Raw genomic sequence first — 22,853 nt, 5'->3', positions numbered from 1 at the left:
AACAGGAGAGGCCACAACAGTGAGAGGCCCACATACCGGAAAAAAAAAAAAAAAGCCAGATTCCAAAGCAGCCCCTGCCCTCCAGGGGCTTCAGTCTGCCCGGGAAATGTACCAGCATACACCCACACCAGGAAAACCCTAAATGGAGGGTCCTGGGTCCCAGGGCTGGGCAGCCAGATGAGGTTTCCTGGGGGGTAGGGTCCTGCAGAATTCTGGGATATGGACGGGAGGGAGATGGCGCCCCAGGCAAGGAGCACTGCACAGGCGAAGGCAGAATTTTGCCCTCTCTCCATGGGTCCTCTGGGCATGCCCAGAACCAGGCCTGTCCTGGGCTGTTAGTGGGCCAGCTTCGCAGGTGAGGAAATGGAGCTTAGTGACTCACCTAAGGCTCCCAGACAGGAGGTGGTGAAGTGGGACTGAAAGCAGGTCGGGCTGCATTCTGCATTCTGCCTCCCAGAGAGGAAGAGGTGGCAGCCCGAGGACTGTGTTCCCTCCAAGGAGGAAGGAGGAAAGGAGTCTGAAACTGGAGAGTCAGTTCTGTATGTGGGAACCTGGAGGGGAGCTTCCTGGGTGGGGCGTAGCCACAGGGCTGCCCCTGCGGGTTCTAGAAGAGAGACGAGGAGTTAAAGGCTGACCATGTGAATTGAGCAGAACCAAGATTAGCGTCATGAGGAGAGGTAGGTGGAGCCAAGTGCTGCAGGGGACCGGCTCCAAATCCCATCACCAGCCTCAGCAGAGCCCCTACAGACCCTACTACCCCTTTTCCCATCGGTAAAAGGAGGTGATTGGCCCAATCAACATCTCTTTCCAAAATGGTGCATGTGCCACCAGTATTTCAGGTGGTACCTGATGGGGAACTTTTTTCCTTTATTAATTTTAATAGTCATATGTTAATTTCCACGCAAATTAGAAAAACATAATTGTCACCAAACCTGGCGTTGCACCATAGCAAAAACAGCTAACCCTTAGTGAGCGTTTTCTGTGCGGCAGGCACTGAGACGACACATTAACACATTGCATCTCATTACAAACCATGAGGTCGTGACTATCATTGCCCTCTATTTACAGAGGGGGGAAATGAGGCACAGAGGCAAATTCAGTTGTCCAAAATCATCCAGTTAGTTAAGAGGCAGAGCTGTGTTCAAGTCCAGGCAGCTGGCTCCGGAGTCTCACTCAAAGCTGTAAACAAAGAACGTTGTCTGACATTCCAGCTCTCCAAGGATCTAGCTGCAACCCACAGAAATTGACCACGGACAGGGCTCCCTGGGGGGTATTCAGGATGGAAAAACAGCATGAAGCATTCTGTTTTGGATATCGAGCCCCTAGACAGTTAAGATGCATATCTAAGGAAGAATTTCAATGACCCAGAAATCTTGCATCTTCCGGTCCCTAGAAAAACACTAAAATCATTAGCTAGAGCTATCTGGGTTTGTGTGTGTTTGTGTGTGACCTTTTACCAAGATGTATGCATGACTACGTGTATTTCCCAGCCAAGAAATTCCTACATATCCTGGCTCCTTCCCTACCTCTCCGGAGCAGTTCCCCAGAGCTATCTGAGGCTGTAGTCCTCAGTAAGACCCATGAATAAAAACTGAAACTCACTGCCCTTATGTTGTGCGGTGCTGATTTTTTTTTTTCAGTTGACAAAGCCCCTCCAATATTTTTCCTTAGACTGAGGGTAACTGCACAGGTGGTATGACACAGGTAACTGGGAAGGTGGTAAACAGATCACAGAATGGTTCCAGGGGGGCTCCAGTCAGGCAGTCTCCCAGGGCCTGTCCAGAGAGGGAGCTCTATAATTTGAGGAGAAAAACTCCAGACTGCAATTTTATATCAGATAACCTTATTTTTGTAACAGGTAGTATGTTTTTTTAATGTTTTTTTGACAATGATCCTGACTTTTTTTAATATTTATTTTATTTTTTTGTTTTGGCCGCATCGGGTCTTCATCGTGGGATGCAGCATCTTCGTTGCAGCATGCGGGATCTTTTTGTGGCGCGCAGCCTCTTCGTTGCAGCATGTAGGCTTCTCTCTAGTTGTGGCATGCGGGTTTTCTGTCTCTAGTTGAGGTGTGCGGGCTCAGTAGTTGTAGCGCGTTAGCTTAATTGCCCCATGGCATGTGGGATCTTAGCTCCCGACCAGGGATCAAACCCACGTCCCCTGCGTTGGAAGGTGGATTCTTTACCACTGGACCACCAGGGAAGTCCCCAGATAGTATGTTTACATGGTTCACAAATCTAAATTATATAAAAAGCTCTATACTGAGGTGCTGAACATCCCAGCAGTTTCTGTGTGTCCTTCAAGGGCTGCATTGTGCAAATACAAGCAAAGAGAACATATTCTTCCTCCTTTTCTCCTGTCTACCTACCTTGATGTTGTTCACTTATCAGCTCGGCCTCGAGGCCTGTCGTTATCCTATCAGCCAGTGAGCTCTCCTGCAGCCCTCTCCTTGTAACAGGTGTGTGCTGTTCCAAGAGGCAGCCATCCCTTCCACTAGCCCCTCTTCTGTGGGTGGCAGGGAGGTTGTCTCCCATGTTTTGCTATTACCAACAAGGCCGCAAGAAATAATAACCTCGTACATACATCATTTTGTCCAGGGCAGGTAAACATTGGCTTTGGGACAATCTCACAGTGCGAAGTGGCACCTTGGAGTCATTGTTAATTGACATTTCCCATGGTGAATGAAGGTAATCTTTTCATATGTCTAAGACTTCTTTGTACTTTTTCCTCTGAACTCTTCATATCCTTTATCTACTTCTCTATTGGGTCTTTTTGTTCTTAATCTATAAAAACTCTTTATACATTAGGAAGATAAATCTTCTGTCTGTGATTTACATTGCAGTATTTTCACCCAGGATGTCATCTGTCTTTTGATCTTGTTGTTGGTATTTTTTGGCATTTTTTGCAGAGGCTGTTTTGTTGGTTTTCTTGCTTTTGTGTGTTCTAAGGTTTATGCAGTTGAAAGTATCAAATTTTTCTTTTGTGGTCTGGATTTACAAGTCATGATAGGAAAGCCTTCCCCTCTGGAAGCGTGCTTATAAAGGAATTTGTCCATGTTTTCTGCTAATAAAAAGCCACCTTGTTCGTGGGGAGGGCCCAGAAGCACAGTCTTTTGCTCGACGGTGAACCTGACTTTGCTCACCTAGTATTTTTCTCCATCCAACACTGCAGGCTGATCTGTGGAGGCAGCAGCCTCCGGCCCAGGGCAGACGTCACCATGGCCTTCCTGATACACCTGCTGGTCTGTACCTTCGGGATGGGCTCCTGGGTGGCCATCAACGGGCTCTGGGTAGAGCTGCCCCTGCTGGTAACGGAGCTGCCCGAGGGCTGGTACCTGCCCTCCTACCTCACAGTTATCATCCAGCTGGCCAACATCGGCCCCCTGCTGGTCACCCTACTCCATCACTTCCAACCCGGCTGCCTTTCCGAGGTGCCTATTGTCTTCACTGTGCTGGGGGTGGGCACCATCGCCTGCACCCTCTTCGCCTTCCTCTGGAATGTCACCTCCTGGGTGCTGGGCAGCCACCACAGCATCGCCTTTCTGGTCCTCACCTTCTTCCTGGCCCTGGTGGACTGCACCTCCTCCGTCACCTTCCTGCCCTTCATGAGCAGGCTGCCCACCCACTACCTTACCACCTTCTTTGTGGGTGAAGGACTCAGTGGCCTCCTGCCTGCCCTGGTGGCTCTTGCCCAGGGCTCGGGTCTCACCACCTGTGTCAACATCACTGAGACATCAGACACCACCCCGATCCCCGAGACCACCAGGAGCATGGACAGCCCACAGGTACCTGGCATTACCCAGAGCTGTTGCAGCTCTGTTCTTGGTCATAAGCAAGATCCTGCGGAGGGCTGGTGTTTCCTAGATGTTGGGTAGACCAGTGTTCTTGACCTGGCAGCGCTTTAGAGCCCCTGGGGGAGCTGCTGAGACATATGCCAGCGGGCACCCCCCTCACCCCCAGCCCTGAAATCCTTGGGGTCAGGTGTGTTTTGGAATCTGCAGTTTCAGATTTTAGAACACACTTACCCCAAGTCTGGGACAGGGCCTGTGACTCAGCAATGCAGCACAGTGACCCCCGCTGCCCACAGCCTGGGGCATTCGTGCCCAGCAGGCAGATGAAGGCTGTAAATAGACTCATATCCAGCTCAAGTGTTGCTGTCAAATGAGTCACAGAAAAATTCTGGCTTTTAGAGCTTTCTGGATTTCAGAATTGCAGATAAGGGATTGTAAACGTGTATGTATTCAGAGTTCCCCAGGTGTCGCTAATGTACAGACAGGGCTGAGAACCATAGACTTTAGACGTTGCTTCAATACCTCGTGCTGTTACAACATCAAACTTCCTCACTGGATTTTGGACAGTATATACACCTAACACTATCCAAACCACCGCAGTACAGCCATGTTTGCGAACCAGTGGCCTGGGCCACCAGAGCATGAAAGCATTTTTCTTTTTCGAGAGTTTGAATTAGTTGATAACATTTAAATTTTTTGAAATGTCACATACATAAATCTAGAGGCATGATATCTCTTGGAAAAAGGTCGCCACAGGGCGCCTTTGGGTGGGGCCGCTCTCCTGTCTCCAGCCAGCCCCTCCTCTGAACATGTATATTTGTGGTTACCAGCCCTGGAGGGCAGTCAGGGGGGAAAGCTGTAGCTTCTGGGTCAGGAAGAACCAAGTGCGCTGGCTTCGCCACGTACTCCCCGGAACCCTCAGGTAAGACAAACCGTCCTGACACCTCTGTGCCCTCTAAAACCAGGGGTGACGGACCCCAGTGCGCGGGGCCGTCAGAAGGCGCACGCGAGCTGCTACGTGCACAGTGCTGCTGTGCAGTGAGCAGTCAGTCAGTGTGAGCGTTTATTATCCATCACTTACTTATTAATAATAATGCCTAATATTATTGTATACAGGCAGACCTCGGAGATAATTGAGGGTTTGGTTCCGGACCACTGCAATAAAGCAATATTGCAATAAAGAGAGTCACACAAATTTTTTTGGTTTCCCAGTGCATATAAAAGTTATGTTTACCACTATATGTAGTCTATTAAGTGTACAGTAGCATTATGTCTAAAACAACAATGTACATACCTTCATTAAAAAATACTTTATTGCTAAAAAATGCTAACCATCATCTGAGCCTTCAGCAGGTCGTAATCTTTTTGTTAGTGGAGGGTTTGAAATATTTCGAGAATTACCAAAATGTGACCCAGAGATACAAAGTGAACAAATGCTGTTGGGAAAATGGCACCAATAGACTCGCTCGATGTAGGGTTGCCACAAAACTTCAGTTTGTGTACACACACACACACAAAATGCGACATCCACGAAGTGTAACAAAGTGAAGCACAACGAAGCAAGGTGTGCCCGTATTGTCATCATTAATGAGGTTGTTACCTGTGCCCTGACATCATCAGGGATCCGACTGACCCTTGTTTTGTCTTTCCCAGGGAGCTAGCAGCACTTTGGTGTCTGAGATCGCTAGGACAGCACCCTCCGTGGTCCACCTGGAAAGCCACTACCTCCCCGCCACCTTCTCGCCCTTCGTCTTCTTCCTCCTGCTCTCCTTCATGATGGCCTGCTGCCTCATTGCTTTCTTTTTCCTCCAGCGTCTACCCAGGCGCTGGGAAGCTTCCATAGAAGACCTCCTCACCTCTCAGGTCACCCTCCACTCCATCCGGCCGCAGGAAGGGAAGGACCTGGGCCCCCCAGGCCCGGAGGACAGCGGCAAGGGCCAGGAGCCTCTGGAGGAGAAGACAGCCCCCCGGCACCTGGCCCACCTGACCTTCATCTACATCCTGGTGGCCTTTGTGAACGCGCTCACCAACGGCGTGCTACCCTCCGTGCAGACCTACTCCTGCCTGTCCTATGGGCCTGTGGCCTACCACCTGTCCGCCACCCTCAGCTCCATGGCCAACCCTCTCGCCTGCTTCCTCTCCATGTTGCTGCCTAACAGGTCTACCCCCAACCTGGCCCTGGAGAGCTCTGGTTGGGGGCACACTTCATGTCAGAACCCAGAATCCCACACCCACCTATCAGGCTGGATGTGTAGTGGTTAAGAGTATGGTTTCTGGGGCTCAACTGCCTGGGTTCAAAGCCCGGCTCTGCCACTTACTAGCTTTGTGATACTGGACAAGTCACTCCACCTCTCTGTGCCTCAGGAATCTAGAAAATGGGGATAATCATAGATCTTCTTCTAGGTTGCTGGGAGCATAAGATGAGCTAATTTGGTAAAGCTTTTATAGCAGTGGCACATGTCAGGTCCACCATCACCGCCATTGGCCCATGTGGAGGAGCAAGCAGGAAGTGAGGTTCCCATTTACAAATGGAAACCCTGAGGCTTGGAGAAAGGGTCTGCCATGGTCTAATTCCCAGGATCTCAGCCCTGCCCTCCTGCCTCCGGCCCATGCTGGCTCCCTTACAGCTGCAGTTCTAGAAGAATGGCTGGGCAAATTGATAAAATGCAGATTGATCCAGCCTAGATTTCAAATTTTTTTTAATATAAATATTTATTTATTTATGGCTGTGTTGGGTCTTCGTTGCTGCGCGCGGGCTTTCTCTAGTTGCGGCGAAGCGGGGGCTGCTCTTCGTTGCGGTGTGCGCGGGCTTCTTATTGCGGTGGCTTCTCTTGTTGCGGAGCACGGGCTCTAGGCGTGCGGGCTTCAGTAGCTGTGGCTCGAGGGCTCTAGAGCGCAGGCTCAGTAGCTGTGGCATACGGGCTTAGTTGTTCCGCGGCATGTGGGATCTTCCCAGACCAGGGCTCGAACCCGTGTCCCCTGCATTGGCAGCAGATTCTTAACCACTGTGCCATCAGGGAAGTCCCAATTTCATATTTTAATAAGCAGCCTAAGTGGTTCTGATGTAGGGACTTCGGATCCGCACAGGAGAAACACCCACCTTGGGGTTGTGAAACTTTAGGTGTCCCTGCCTCCCACGTGCTCCTCTGCCCTGCCTGGCCTCACAGCCTCTCAGCCCTGCCCACCCCCCACCCCCCAGCCCGGGAAGGAGGAGTAATGAGGACAGGAGAGCTGGACAGAAGATGTCACTTTGCCAGAAAGCTGATTTTTCTCCCTTGAGGTTTAAAAACTGTGGAGGGAAGCTGGAGATTTCTCAGGGAGCAGGACCAGAGGCCACAGACCTGTGGACGCTGAGACGCCCAGAATGTTAGAAATACAGAGTCTGAGAGTCTCAGAATTCAAGAATTTTGGAGCAGAATGAGTCCTTAGAGGCAGGGCAGCCCCTCCACTGTCACCTAGGGGTGCATACCTGTCAGTGTTCTGAAGAATGTGGCCAGGGAGACCCCAGGGAAAAGGCCTCAAATGAAGGATGGTGTCCTCAGTGGTCAGACCGAGGGCCTACATGGAAGGCCACCAGTGTAGTGCCTCTAAGACAGCCACCAGGACCCCCAGATCATGCAAACCTCACGTTGTAGACAAGGCAGCTGAGGCTGGAGGGAGAAGGGTCACCTGAGGTCGCACAGCACACACCCTGCAGTGCCAGTAACATGATCCAAGCCTCCCGCTCATCAGCGCAGTTTCCTGGCTGGGCTGGGGAGTATCACAGCAGGAAATGGCAGCAGATGGTAGCAGGTGGGCCCACAGCCAGGGCCAGGCCCTGCACACTCTGCTCCCCAGCCCCACAAGACTCATTACGCAGGTGAGGAAACTGAGGCTTAGGGACCAGTCCTGCGGGTGGAACTGAGATTTGAACCAGGCTCATGTAGCACTAGAGTCTATTCTGTTTTTCCTGCTGGGATGCTGGGCCCTGCTGTTAACACTCAGGATGACTTAGGCCAGCCTTGACCCCAGGAACCTCGCTGACCCACTTGAACTGGGTAGCCTGGAAGTTTCCACATGGGTCTAACCTCTAAGCCTGGAGACTCTGACCACTCCCTGTGGCCCCCTGGGGCTGGGGCAGGGTGGGGGAGTAGGGGCAGAGGTCAGGCTACTCACTTCCTCTATTCACGTCCCACCCTCCGCTCTGTCCTAGGTCTCTGCCATTCCTGGGGGTCCTTACAGTGCTCGGGACCGGCTTTGGGGCCTACAACATGGCCATGGCCGTGATGAGCCCCTGCCCCCTCATGCAGGGCCACTGGGGTGGAGAAGTCCTCATCGTAAGTATCTGGCCTGTGGAGCTGTCCGCCTCCCACCCCCCAGCTAGCCAAGGCCTGGGAGGTCGAGAGTATAGCCCCTTCTCTTGACCAAAGTCTTTGTGGTTACTCACTCAGGAAGCCCAAGGTTGGGGGGAGGGGGAGGGATGCTTCTTATTTGGAAACAGAGGCTTAAGAAGGTGAGCTGGCTGGTCCAAGGTGACAGTCCAGCTTCTCCCCTGAATGCCACACTCTTTCCACTATGTGTATGTCAGCGTGGCCTTCTCTTAGTTGCCCTTGACTTGATCATGAGACAGAAAAGCTATTGGGCTCTCCTTTGTCCTTGGGGAGGTCAACTCAGGGGGCCCCGTTAGTCCAGCAGAGTCACCCGCAAAAGGCTCTCCTTGAACTTAGAGGTTATTCCATGGGGTCCCCTTAGTCCTGTTCGGTCACCCTAGAAGCGCCCTTCGCCCTTGGGGCTTGCCCCAAAGTTACCTTCACTGCTGAGTCTCTCCCAACCAATCCCCGCAGGTGGCTTCGTGGGTGCTGTTCATTGGCTGTCTGAGCTATGTCAAGGTGATGCTGGGCGTGATCCTGCGTGACCGTAGCCGCAGCGCCCTCTTGTGGTGCGGGGCGGCGGTGCAGCTGGGCTCGCTCCTCGGAGCGCTTATCATGTTCCCACTGGTCAACGTGTTGAGGCTCTTCTCATCCGCTGACTTCTGCAGCCTGCAGTGCTCCACCTAGGCCAACTGAAGTGGAGTGGTCCATCACAAGGCCCCGCCCCCATGACTAACACCGGAAACTGGGACCCCTCGAGGCAAGGCGTGTGCCCAAGGTCGCAGAGCCAGTGGTAGGGAGCTAGGAGGCAGAGCTCTTTAACTGATTTGCAGCACCCTGCTGGAGGATGTTAGAAGCGGAACAGCTGGGAGGTTGAGCTGCCCATTATAAGCTATGTGACCTTGGGGAAGTCACTTGATTGCTCTATCCCTCTGTTTCTTCATCCATAAAATGGGGATTATAAGAAATAACACCTACTTCATAGGTTTGGCACAGGGATAAAATGCAGAAGCACCCAGCACATCCTGATCTGACGCCCAACAGTACTAACAGGAGTGACAATCTACAGAGCCTAGAAGTGGCCAGAGGCGTTGAGAGATGACCCCTTCCCCATATCCTTTTTTCCCCATCGTCTCAGAGAAGCTTCTAGAAGACAGATGGCTAACGGTGGAATCTCAGGCACCTTGGCTTCCCAATTCCCACTATGGAGGAACATTGCACCCCTTCCTGTCACCCCTGCTGACCCAGGAAGGCCCACTCCTTGGAGATTAAGTGACCTCCTAAGAGGCAGAGAGAGGATTGGGGCGGAGGGGCCACAGCAAGACTCTGAACGTGAGTCCCCCCCACCCCATTCACCGGCCGACACTGAACTGGGAGGCAGTCCTCTGAACTGGGGGGAGGAGGAGAGTGGGGAAGAGTATGTTAGCTACCTGATAGTTTTTTGGTTTTACTTTTTGTTTTTCTTTTTTCAAATAAAGACATTCCCTGCTTTTACACTAAGGTCAGCCTTCCAAGAAAAAGTCCAGCATGAACACCAAAAAAAAAGTTTCAATATAATCAGCTTTCAGTTGGTTCTAAGGTCAAGGCTGAGCTCAGAAATAAACAGAATCAAGGGCTTAGAGAATGTCTGGTCCTGGGACTTCTTTGCTTTTGAGGTTTGTTTTGTTTGCTTGCCGCCACCCTTCCTTTTTAATTTTGAATAGATAATATAGTCACATGTTTCAAAAGTCAGAAAATATAAAATGATGTTCAGCAAAAAAATTCCATCCCTGTTCACTCCCCCCTGTGCCCAGTTCCCCTTAACACATACATGAGCACTTTTATTTGTTCCCTGTTTACTCTTCCAGAGATTATGCAAATATAAGCAAATTCAAACATAGAGCCTTTTTACATAAAAAGTAGTAAACTGCTGTGTACTTTGCACTTTCAGGCAACAGTGAAAATGCAGAGAGCCTTCTTGTTCTTTGTCGTGACTGCATAGTATTCCACTGTGTGGAGGTGCCAGATTTGTTCAACCAGCCCTCTGTAGAAAGACATTTGAAGGTGTTGGAGACAAAATTAAACACTAAATCTCCCACCAACCCCAAAAACCTCTCCACAAAAGTAGAAAAGAAAGAAAATAGTTTTACTATTGAATATATGTTCAACCTGATTGTGGTGCACATCACAGATGGTCTGCTAAAAAGATTGCACAAGCAGAAACTCTACCCTTCTATATAGTCCAGTAGACACAACCTATTACATCCAGGTTCTCAAATGATAACCTCAAGTAAGAGAAGTAGATAACACGGTTTGTCATTCTGAACTCAGCTAGTGATTGGGGTGGCTCTCTGTGTTAGCTAATTGTCCTTAACCACAGGAAAGAAGAACTCATATCTTTATGAAAGGAGGTGGCTTCCCAACTTGGAGCCAAACCCTGAGTTAAGCTCCTACACTCCGGAGACTGGGTGATGGGGTGTGGCTTCCTGATATTTACATTGCAAACAGAGGGTTCCCTTGTGTGGTAAAACTGGCAAGAGGCTCATTCAGCTTTTTTAAAAGCCTCTCATACATGCAAAAAGGAGCAGAGAAAGAATTTACGTTTTCTAAATTAAATGCTCAAGAAAAGGGAGTGGGGATGTCTCTTTCCCTTTTTGGCACCAGAAAGAAATGTTTTTATTTGTATTTGCCCTTACAAGGGCATTTGGGTTGTTTCCAGTCTTCTCTCCCAGAAAAGGCATTGGAGTAGATAATGAGCAAGAAGACCATCTCTCTACTGACGTGGGAAGATGCTCCAAGATTAATTACACACGTGGGAAGCAGATGCAGAAGAACGTGTGGAGTGCGGTGCTGGCCATGCTAATACACTCTGTCGAGCACTAGGTGGGAGGGCGGGTGACTTGCTGTTTGGAAAAGGCACCTCCATCTGACAGCCCTCTCTATGGTTTTGCTTCCGCCCTCCTCCTTGGAAGCCTGTGACCTTGACAACCTTTTAGTTACCAGGCACAAGTCAGCTGTCCTCCACCTCCTCCTCTGTACAATGGAGACAATAAAAGCCCCTCCCTTTCAGGGTTGTTGTGAGGGTTAATCAGCCCCACACCTGCAAACAGTGAGTGCTCAATAACTGTCATTAAAAAGCTTCCACTTTGAGAGAATATCTGCTATGGACCCTGGATGCCCCTTCCACCCCACCCCCACCCCCCCTCCCTGAGCTTAAGTCCAGTTGACCCACGTCACGTGGTGTCTCTACAGTCCAACCAAGGAAGTTTCCCTGAAGAATGAGAGCAGAACTCTGGACTCTGCCTAGGGTTGGCAGTGGGTGGGCATCCATGAGGACGACCCCGCTCCCCAAGCTGGTATCTCAAGGTGGTTGGAGGGAAGGAGGTAAAGCAAGGAGGAAGGAGCCTTCTGGGCAGCAGAAACTGCACTTGCAAAAGCGGTGGGGCAGGAGGCAGCAGGCCGCATTCAAGCACCTAAAAGGAGGCCAGGTTAGGGAGGCCAGGGGCAGGCACAGGGGCAAGGGCCTGAGAGGCCAAGGTTGTGAAGGGGTGGAGGGTTGTGTTGGCCTCTGTGGGTTTCAGCGGGGAGGTGGTGATATTGCAGGGAACCACAGCAGATACAAACAGACTTGGAAACTACTGCAGCCATCTGGGCAGAAAGGGCCCTGCGCTGGGTGAGCCATGCAAAGGCCAGCTTATCACACAGGCTGAAATATACGATTTATCCTTCTTGGTCTCCTAAGAAATTTTCCTGGAAGTCAATGACTGATTGAGCAAAGAGTCTCTAAATAAAAAGGACAGAACGACCCTCCTTCCACCCCAGGCCATGGATGGGAGCTAAAGGGATCTGAGTATGGAGAGCAGGTAAAGTCCCAGCCTCTGCCCCGAGAAACCAGAGCAAGAAGGGCTGACCTGGTTTGAAGCTGGCCACCCAAATCCCGAGTGGGGGTCCCCAGGAGACATTCCCTCCCACCATTTTGCTGGTAGTATACTCTGAGAAATGTTTAGAACTGTCTGGAAAACAGAGCCTGAAAAGTGACACCTGGGGCAGGAGTCTCACAGGCCCCAGTGCTCTGGGGAGATTGACCTGGTCAGAGCTGCCCTAGGTTTAGGCAAATCCAGCCAGCCTCTGCCCAAGAGCGCTGAGCCCGAACCCAGCTTCCGCCCCGTCCTGTCATTTTCTGCAGTGGAGACACCCTGCAAACCACCTTCCAGAGAAACTGCAGAGAGCAGGGGGCACGGCGGTATGGTTTGATTTATACCTTCTAATGCTTTAGACGGATGGCACATGGGCCTCTGAGTGGGTCCCAGGCCCTGCAAATGGGGTCACGTGCGAGCAGTGGTCCTCGCTCTTCAGGGCTCCGCACTCCATGAGGGAAGGCTTGCATCTGGACCGTTTATCCTGGACCCACAGGCCTCAGTCCCATGCCTTGCCCTGAGAAGGGCTCAGCGAATATTACTTAGTGGTGGGAAGAATGGCCTCTCCAAAGCTGTGCATGCCCTGATTCCTGAAACCTGTAAATATGTTACCTTACACGGCAAAAGGGGGTTTACTGATGGAATTAAGGTTACAACCTTAAAATAGCGAGTTTATTTTGGATTTGAGTGGGCCCAATCTAATCACATGAACCTTTAAAAAACAGAGAATCAGAAGAGATTCAGCTGAAGAAATGAGAAGAAAGATGCGGCACCATACACTACAACAGCAGAAAACCCAAACAATCCTATTAAAAATGGACAAAGGACCTGAATATATGTCTTTCCAAAAAAGACACACACATGACCAACAGGTACATGAAAAGGTGTTCAACATCACTGATCATCAGGGAAATGCAAATTAAAACCACAATGAGATATCTACTACATGCCTGTTATCGAAAAGACAAGAGTTAAGTGTGCATGGGGATGTGGAGAAAGGGCAACCCTCGTGCACTGTTGGCAGGAGTGTAAATTCACGCAGCCACTATGGAGAACGGTATGGAGGTTCCTCAAAAAAATAAAAATAGAACTACCATACGATCCAGCAATCCCACTTCTAGGTATATAACTGAAGGAAATAAAATAACTATCTCAAAGAGATATCTGCACCTTCATGTTTATTGCAGCCTTGTTTACAATAGCCAAGACATGGAAACAACCTAAGTGTCCATCAACAGATGACTGGATAAAGAAATGTATTTTTATACACAGTGGAATAATAATCAGCTATAAAAAATAAAGAAATCCATGGGGCTTCCCTGGTGGCACAGTGGTTGAGAATCTGCCTGCTAATGCAGGGGACACGGGTTCGAGCCCTGGTCTGGGAGGATCCCACATGCCGCGGAGCAACTAAGCCCGTGTGCCACAGCTACTGAGCCTGCACATCTGGAGCCTGTGCTCCGCAACAAGAGAGGCCGCGACAGCGAGAGGCCCGCGCACTGCAATGAAGAGTGGCCCCCGCTCGCCACAACTAGAGAAAGCCCTCGCACATAAACGAAGACCCAACATAGCCAAAAATAAATAAATTAATTAATAAACTCCTACCCCCAACATCTAAAAAATTAATTAATTAATTAATTTAATTAAATTAAATAAAGAAATCCTGCCATTTGTGATAATATGGAACGGACCTTGAGGGGCACTATGTTAAGTGCAGTAAGTCAGACAGAGAAAGACAAATACTGTATAGTCTCACTTATAAATCTTAAAAAAAACTGAACTGATAGAAACAGAGTAGATTGGTGGTTGCCGGTGAAACCATGCATCTCAGAGTGGGACTTGAACCCACGGTCTTTTAACTGTGATCACACACCTGGTCTCAGGACTTAATGAAGCTCAGGTTCTTGATGTCTCATCACAGAATGAATTCAGTGAGAGACAAAGTGATAGGTAAGAAGCGGGTTTCCTTAGAGAGAAACACACTCCACAGACAGAGTGTGAGCCGTCTCAGAAGGTGAGAGTGACACCAGGGTATGGGGTTGTCAGTTCTTATAGGGGTGGGTAATTTCATAGGCTAATGAGTGGGAGGAGTATTCCAGATATTTGGGGGAAGGGGCAGGGATTTCCAGGAATTGGGCCACCGCCCACTTTTTGACCTTTATGGTCAGCCTTGGAACGGTCATGGCACCTGTGGGTATGTCATTTAGCGTGTTGATGTGTATAAGCCTCAGCGTATACTGAGGCTTAAGGTCTAGTGGAAGTCTTGTCTGCCATCCTGGACCTAGTTGGTTCTAACCATTTATGTCTTGTCATATGGCTATGTCGTTCTTTTAAAGGTTGTGCCCTGCCCCCTTCACCCCTGTTTCACCAGGGGCTGGGGGTGGAGGAAATGAGGAAATGTTAGTCAGAGTACAGACTTCCAGTTACAAGATGAATAAGTCCTGGGGAAGTAATATACAGCATGATGACTATAGTTAACAATAATACTGTATTGTATACTTGAGGACTTCCCTGGCAGTCTAGCGGTTAAGACTCCATGCTTCCAATGCTACGCGGTGCAGCAAAAACAAACAAACAAACAAACAAAACTGTATTGGGACTTCCCTTGTGGCACAGTGGATAAGAATCCGCCTGCCAATGCAAGGGACACGGGTTTGATCCCTGCTCTGTGAAGATCCCTCATGCCGCGGAGCAACTAAGCCACAACTACTGAGCCTACACTCTAGAGCTCTCCTGCCACAACTACTGAAGCCCGCGCGCCTAGAGCCCGAGCTCTGCAAAAGAAAAGCCACCACAATGAGAAGTCCGCGCAACGCAACGAAGAGTAGCCCCCGCTCGCCGCAGCTAGAGAAAGCCGGCGCGCAGCAACGAAGACCCAATGCAGCCAAAAATAAATAAATAAATTTATTTTTTTAAAAACTGTATTATATGCTTGAAAGTCACTAAGAGAGTAGTTGTTAAATATTCTCACCACACACAAAATAGTAACTATCTGAGGTGATGAATGTGTTAAGTAACCTCATTGTGGTAACCATATATTATACATGTATCAGATCATCAGAATATACACCTTAAACTTACACAGTGTTATATGTCAATTATATCTCAATAAAGCTGAAGACAGAAAGAAAGAGAGGAATGGAGAAAGAAAGAAAGAAAGAAAGAAAGAAAGAAAGAAAGAAAGAAAGAAGAAAAAGAAAGAAAGAAAGGGAGAGAGAGGAAGAAAGGAAGGGAGAAAGGAAGAGAGAGAGGGAGAGAAAGGGAGGGAGGGAGGGAAGGAAGGAAGAGAAAGGAGAAAAGAAAGAGAGAGAGGAAGAAAAAGAAAAAAAGGAAAGAGAAAGAAGAGGGAGAAAAAGGAGGAGGAGGAAGGAAGGAAGAAAGGAAGGAAGGGAGGAAGGAAAAAACAAAGACTTGGCAGAAGTCAAAGAGATGCCAAGTGTCCTGGCTCTGAGATTCAGGAAAAACACACATGCAAAGGCCAAGAGAGGCCCTGAGAAACCAAGCGCAGCCCTGGCTGAGAGCCATCGAGGAAGCAGGATCCTGCAACTGCAAGGAACTTGATTCTGCCAGTGACCTGAATGGCACGGAAGCAGATTCTCCCCCGTGGACACCTTGATTTTAGCCCTGTGAGACCTGTTTCCGGCTTCTAACCTAAGAATTGTGAGAGAATAAATTGGTATTGTTTTAAGCTGCTGTTTGAGGCAATTTGTTACGGCAGCAACAGAAAACGGCTACAATGGTGTTCCCTCTCTTGTTCTCACAGCCCCTTTAAGCTTGTAAGATGCATTCACGTGCATTGACAGTCACCCCCAGAGTCTGACATCACACTGCAGATGTGGAAGCAGAGGTCCAAATGGGGAGTGACCGAGCCAGAGTGCCCCAGAAAATGGGCTGCAGAGACAGGGCACAGACACTGACTCTGAATCTAGGGTTCTTTCTAATGAGCTGTTGGCATAAATACTGAGGTATCACACTTCAGCTTTATCCTGGAGGAAGGTGGCCCCAAGAACTTGGAAGCATAAAATCAGGGCTGCTCTGAGGACAGACCCACAGAGTCATCTGAAAGGGAATTGAGAGGCATTCCAACATGCTTCCTCGGGGTTGGTCAGCACGGGAATCCCCGAAAAAGAAGCATCCACCGTGTCACCCCCACTCATGTCCACCATGGTGACCATTAACTTTGTGGCTATAAAGAGCTTCCCACTGCTGCCCTTCCTGGTGGGCCAGATGCCAGGGCACAGGGCCATTGCCAAGGGCCTCCACATGCCCCGGGCTCCTCCTGAGCCTTTACTGATTTAAATCTCACAGAAGGGCTTCCCTGGTGGCGCAGTGGTTGAGAGTGGCTGATGCAGGGGACATGGGTTCATGCCCCGGTCCGGGAAGATCCCACATGCCGCAGAGCGGCTGGGCCCGTGAGCCACGGCCACTGAGCGTGCGCGTCCGGAGCAGGCTCCGCAACAGGAGAGGTCACAACAGTGAGAGGCCTGCGTACCGCAAAAAAAAAAAAAAAAACTCACAGAAGCACTATGAAATACTTTTTATTATTATCAGTCCTATTTTGCACATGAAGAAACTGAGGCACAGAAAGGTTAAGTTACATGAGGTCACACAGCCAGTGAGTGGCAGAACCAGGACCTGGACCCAGAATGCCTAGGCTCTGTATCGCATGATCTTTCTGTGTCAGCGACATGAGTCTCAAAACACGTGAACTCGCCAGGAAAACCTTGGCTTCAGACGAGGAAACTGGGCCACAGAGAGATACAGCGCCTCCCGGTGTCATGGTCATCCGGTTTGAAATAGAAACAGAAAACTCCAACTTCATCACCCCCCAACACACACACACACACACACACGCACACACACGCACACACACGCACACATTCAAACTCCTCTGGAAGTGAAAAGAAGAAATTAGTGCTTTTGTAGGCAGGATGTGATTTGCACATGCAGAGACTAGTGGTATCCCTTTAAGAATGAGTAGCAGAGGCGCTAGAAGTTGCCAGAGTTTTGTCACATGCAACGCCTCGAAATTCCGATTTTGCCGTGGCATGGCTTGTCCCAATTCACTTCACGATGTTTATAGAGGTAAAACCTGGGGAAACCGCCATGACAATGTTTGGTGTTTCCAGGACTCTGCCTTTCATTTGGAAACTGGTGGGTGATCAGCTGGCTTCTGGGTGTGCCTTAAGAAAGAAAGGCTGCTCTATTACAACTTGCAGTTTGGCCCAGACCCGTGTCTTCTCACAGGGCTCAGTGGTTAGAGTGTAAGATACATAGCTTTCTCTCTTGATAGGAAAGATACTCTTATTAAGAGAACAAAGATAAGCAACAAATAGCACTGGTAGTTGCTACAATGTCCATTCTCCTGTCTCTTTCATAGTCATAGAACCCCTGATTTTTATTTATTTTTTTATTTTTATTTTTTATTTGTTTTTGGCTGCGTTGGGTCTTTGTTGCTGCACGCAGGCTTTCTCTAGTTGCAGTGGGGGGGGCTACTCTTCGTTGTGGTGTGCAGGCTTCTCATTGTGGTGGCTTCTCTTGTTGCAGAGCATGGGGCTCTAGGCATGCGGGCTTCAGTAGCTGCAGCGCGCAGGCTCAGTAGTTGTGGCGCACGGGCTTAGTTGCTCTGCAGCATGTGGGATCTTCCCGGACCAGGGTTCAAACCCGTGTCCCCTGCGTTGGCAGGCAGATTCTTAACCAGTGCACCACCAGGGGAGTCCATAGAACTCCTGATTTTAGCTGGGCACATAGAATAAAGGCCCAGAATAAAGGCCACATTTCCCAGGCTTCCTTGTGGCTGGGAATGACCACGTGACTAAGTTTAGACAAATGTTACAAGAATAACGCTTATAACTTCCAGATTGTGTACTTAAAAGGCAGAGCAGGACCTCCAATTCCCATTTCCCCCTTCCTGCTGGCAGAAATGCAGATGTGATGACTGGATCTGCAGCACCTATCTTAGACCACGAGGAGGAAGCCACACGTTGAGAATAATACAGCAAGAATATAGAAGGAGGCTGAAACCATGATTGTGGAGTTACCATTCTGCCTGGAACCCAGATCTAACGTGACAGAGAAATAAATTTCTGTTTTTTAAGCTTCTATAATGTGGGGGACATTTTGTTACAGCAGTGGAATTCTCATATTTGTATATGTATGTTTCTCTCTATGTGTGTGTGTGTGTGTGTGTGTGTGTGTGTGTGTGTGTATGTGTGTGTGTGTGCATACATACACTCACACACTCACAGTTAGTCACACAGAAAGAGGCGAGGACCTGGAAAGATATATACTGAAATGTTAGCCTAGTTAATTCTGGAGGAAAGGATTTCTTGGTGATTTCTTTTTTCTTCTTGACACTTCGCTGTAATCTGAATTTTTTTCTTTGAGCATGTGTTATTTCAAAACTCGACAAAAATAAAGAAAAGCCTAAAGAAGGGAGCATCCTATAAATAGATCCCATTGTTTAAATCACCTTCATTTGCTTCATATGAGCCTTCACAGGTCACACACACACACACACACACATACACACACACACGGACATAAGATTTTACAGAATATTTGGCTTCGTTTCCTGTGGGTTGTGGAACTTTTTTTCAGATGTTCTTTTTACTGAACAAAATGTCTTGGAGATGGTTCCATGTCCCTATGTGTAGGGTGGCCTCGTTTCTTGTAACCAGCACAAAGCACTCCCTGGCTGGGCATGCCAGGTTTACAGAAAAGCTCTGTTGATGGACCTCTGCAGTTTCCAATTTTAAGCTACTGAAAACAATACAGTGATGAAAGTCTTGAGACCTACCTCTCTGCACTGTATGGAGCTTTGAAGCTTCTTATCTGGCTCCCCTGCTTATTCACTGTGAGACCTCAGGCAACATACCGTGCATCTCTGAGTCTCTATCTTCTCACCTGTAAAACAGGGGAAATAACGAAGCTTGCTCTATAACATTATTGTGAGGATAATATCTAAAATGTATCACGGCTTACTGCATGCCAGGCACTTTCCTAAGTGCTTCTCAAGAGTTAACTAATTTAATGCTCGCAATAGGGTGACATGAGGTAATGCTTAGACAGATGCCCTGAAAGTTTTCTAGAATCTTCCAGCTTTCAGACAACCACCATGAAATCCTCTGGCTAAATCTTCATGTGGAACCATTTCAGAGACTTCTTAGAGTTGGTGGTCAAAGAAGATATTTGTATGATTTCAATCTTTTAAAATTTATTGAGATTCATTTTGTGGCCTGACATATGGTTTATCCTAGAGAACTCCTGATGTGCATTTAAGAAGAATGTATTCTGCTGTTGTTGGGTGGAATGTTCTACAAATGTCTTTTAGGTCTAGTTAGTTTATAGTGTTGTCCAAGTCTTCTATTTCCTTGTTGATCTTCTGCCTAGTTGTTCTATCCACTATTGAAAGTGGGGCATTAAAGTGTCCACCTATTATCATTGAATTGTCTATTTCTCCTTTTAATTCTGTCCATTTTTGTTTTTGGTTTTTTGTTTGTTTTGATATTTTATTTATTTATTGGCTGCATCAAGTCTTAGTTGTGGCATGCAGGATCTTTCATTGTGGTGCATGGGCTTCTCTCTAGTTGTGGCACACAGGTTCATTACTTGTGGCACAAGGCTCTGTAGTTGTGGCACGTGGGTTAAGTTGCACCACAGCATGTGAGATCTCAGTTCCCTGACTAGGGATCGGACTGGCATCCCCGAATTGCAAGACGGATTCCCAACCACTGGACTACCAAGGAAGTCCCCATTTTTGCTTCATATATTTTGGGTCTCTGTTGTTAGATGCGTATGTGTTTATAGTTTTTATAAAATCATCCTGATGAGTTGACCCTCTGATATTGCTGTTTGCATGATATATATTTTTCCATCCTTTAACTCTCAACCTATCTGTATCTTTGAATCTAGAATGTGTCTCCAGTAGACAGTATATAGTTAGAGCTTGGTATTTTTATACAGTCAGAATATCTCTGCCTTTTGATCGAATCCATTCATATTTAATGCTATTAAGAATAGAACTAGATTTACATCTGCCATTTGACTTTATGTTTTCTATATGTCTCATGTCTTTTTTGTTCCTCTATTCTTCCTTACTGCTTTCTTTTATATTAAATGAGTAATTTTTATTATAACATTTTATCTTCTTTAACAGTTTTTTCACTTTTTTAAAATGACTGCTCTAGGTTTACTATATACATCTTATCAGAATCTATGTCAGATTGACACTAACTTAATTACAGTGAGATATAGAAGTGTTGCTCCTCTATTGCTCTATTTCTTTTCACCCCTTTTTGTACTATTCTTGTTATATGCATCACATCTCATATGTTTAAAAAGCCCACAACACTCCCTCTAGGAGTGTTCACTAGCAAGAAGGGAGGCAAGAGGAGGGAATATTTGGTTAGATCACCTGCTTCCCCCAAAATCTGTTCCAGGCTCCAAAGCTAATAGCAGCTTTCCTTCCAAGGAACTCGAGGAGGCTCCTTATCCCCCAACTGCCATGCACACAGCCAACAAGGTTCATAAAGATCTGGCCTGCTGGTGCCTCAAGACACCCTCCATTAGGGCTGTTGGATAGCAGGAACATTAAATAATATCCCCCAAACTGAGAAGGAACTTTGAGACCTAAAAATGAAGCAGGCAACTCCATAAAGTACAATTATGAAGTTTATTGTGGGTAACTTACAGACAGGCAAAACTGAGCAGACAACAGTCCAGAGGCACTCTGCGCAGCTAAAAGGGATACAGGAGGATTTAAAGGCGCCAAAGTTAAAAATAGAATCTGACTACCAAGGGAGAAGTACGTCTGCACTGATGGGAACCGGGGTTATTTCCTCCCCCGGGGGTCTCATGGCCATTATTCCTTGCAGACCATTAACCATCTGTGTCAGCAAAAGGCATTCTTTCAGTTTTCATATCAGATGAAGGAAAGGGTAAAAGTTGATAAGGAACTTTTCTGGCTTGGGCACATTCTTTGTGAGTAGGTTAAAGGTCAGTCACACAAAAGGGGAGGGAGTAGGACTGAAGGTCTAAGATAGAACTGCCAAATGGAATCAGTGTGGTTCACCCACAGGGACCTTGACCTGAGGATACACGTTGCCCTGGTCAAGTTCCCCCCCCACCCACTTTTTTTAAAAAATAAATTTATTTATTTATTTGGCTGCGTTGGGTCTTCGTTGCTGCGCTCAGGCTTTCTCTAGTTGCGGCAAGAAGGGGGGGCTACTCTTCGTTGCGATGCGCGGGCTTCTTATTGCGGTGGCTTCTTTTTTGCGGAGCACAGGCTCTAGGTGCATGGGCTTCAGTAGTTGTGGCACGCAGGCTCAATAGTTGTGGCTCGCGGGCTTTAGAGCTCAGGCTCAGTAGTTGTGGTGCATGGGCTTAGCTGCTCTGCAGCATGTGGGATCTTCCCGGGCCAGGGCTTGAACCTGTGTCCCCTGCATTGGCAGGCAGATTCTTAACCACTGCGCCACCAGGGAAGTCTCTGTCAAGTTCCCTCTTTGACACTGCAAGTCCCATTCCCATCACTCCCTTTCCTAGAGTGGGGAAACAAGAAAGTTCCTCCACCTCCTAGGCTTATTTATAATATTAATAAGTAACATTTATTGTTCAAAGAGAGCAATAATTATGGAGTAACATGGATGCTCTCATGAAACCCCTAATGAAATAGGTAATCATCTTATGGATGAGACTACTGAGGCTCAGAGAAGTGAAGCAACTGAACCAGGTCACATAGCTGATAAGTAATAGTTAGAGTCTGAGCGCAGGTAGTGCGGCTCCAGAGCCAACAGGTGAGATCACTCCACTGTGCCGCTCCCTGAAAGTAGTCATTAGAGGATCCATTTCCTCCTGGCAGTGGTAAATGGTTAACATCTCTAAAGGGAAATCCCCCTGTTTGTACCATTGCCAATTTCCATGGTGTAATTACTCTCACTGTTGCCGATTTCAAGCTACAAATATGTTACTGAAAGCAGCATTGGGAAAAGAATGCACACAATCAGCTCTCCCAGGCTGGTGCAGACTGAAAGCCCAAGGAGGGGGTCAACGGGCGGTGGGCAAGGGAGGACAGAGGATCTTTAAAGAGCTTTTCCACGGAGGAGCTCGTTGGGTCCTCCAGCAATCTGAAGTGCTGACTCTTATTCTTGTCTTACAGATGAAGAAGCTGGGGCTCAGTGAGCCTGATGCATTGGTTCAACAGTCACTGAGCATACATTCTGAGTGGGCCCCAGATGAACGGGACCAGTACTGGGGATGCAGACCAGGTTCTAGCCTGCCTAACGGAGCTTGTGGACTGACAACAGACACACAGACGTGTACACGTGGCTCCCATGGGGCCTCCCTTCAAATGGGTAGCGTGACAGTTAAGATGGTGGGTTCTGGTCCCAGACTCCCTGGTCTCAAGTCCAGGCTTTACCATTTACTAGCTGTGTGATCTTGGGCTAGTTACTTAATCTCGCAGCTCCTCAGTTTACTCATCTGTAGTAATGGTACCTACCTCATAGCATTGTTAGGAGGATGATATGAAGTAACGCAGACAAAGGCCTCAGAACAGTGCCTGCTGCATAATAAATGCTCAATAAATGTTAGCTGTTTTTATTATGTAACTTCAGAAATGCAACTCTGTGTGCCCAGAAAGAGAGAGAGAAGGGAGAATGAGTACATGGTGTGGGCGATTCCGCCTGGACGTGAGCTCAGCTGTGAGCAAGAGGCTGGGGGCATGGAGAGAATCCCACACATCTGAGTGAGAGCCGAATCTAAAATTACAGTGTGCAAACCAATGCAATGGCTACCACACACTGCCACTTTTTATGTTCA

At 48.1% G+C, this 22,853-nt stretch overlaps 2 protein-coding genes across 7 annotated transcripts in view; one reads left to right on the top strand and one right to left on the bottom strand.

The window, feature by feature from the left end:
* Positions 1-9,790, top strand: part of SLC52A3 (solute carrier family 52 member 3) — a 43,664-nt gene extending 33,874 nt beyond the window's left edge. For 4 of the 6 annotated variants that reach the window (XM_049698815.1, XM_033433421.2, XM_033433420.2 and 1 more), the window contains 4 exons: positions 3,172-3,784; positions 5,444-5,949; positions 7,983-8,106; positions 8,614-9,790. In XM_049698815.1, coding sequence (XP_049554772.1) covers positions 3,218-3,784; positions 5,444-5,949; positions 7,983-8,106; positions 8,614-8,826 — 1,410 coding nt within the window. In that variant the 5' untranslated portion in view covers positions 3,172-3,217 and the 3' untranslated portion in view covers positions 8,827-9,790. Of the gene's footprint in view, positions 1-890; positions 2,688-3,171; positions 3,785-5,443; positions 5,950-7,982; positions 8,107-8,613 lie in introns of those variants that run through there. The other 2 variants (XM_004272669.3, XM_033433424.2) reach the window with 2 other exon arrangements.
* A 4,839-nt stretch (positions 9,791-14,629) lies between these two features.
* Positions 14,630-22,853, bottom strand: part of BCL2L1 (BCL2 like 1) — an 871,182-nt gene continuing 862,958 nt past the window's right edge. Inside the window, exon 4 of the transcript XR_007471997.1 lies at positions 14,630-14,666. The gene's annotated coding sequence lies outside the window, so the exon portion shown is untranslated. The remainder of the gene's footprint in view (positions 14,667-22,853) is intronic.

The sequence above is a fragment of the Orcinus orca genome, chromosome 16, assembly GCF_937001465.1.
Source record: "Orcinus orca chromosome 16, mOrcOrc1.1, whole genome shotgun sequence".
Classification (NCBI taxonomy): domain Eukaryota; kingdom Metazoa; phylum Chordata; class Mammalia; order Artiodactyla; family Delphinidae; genus Orcinus; species Orcinus orca.
Note: the sequence above shows the minus strand (reverse complement) of the source record. Positions and strands in the feature narration are given on the sequence as shown.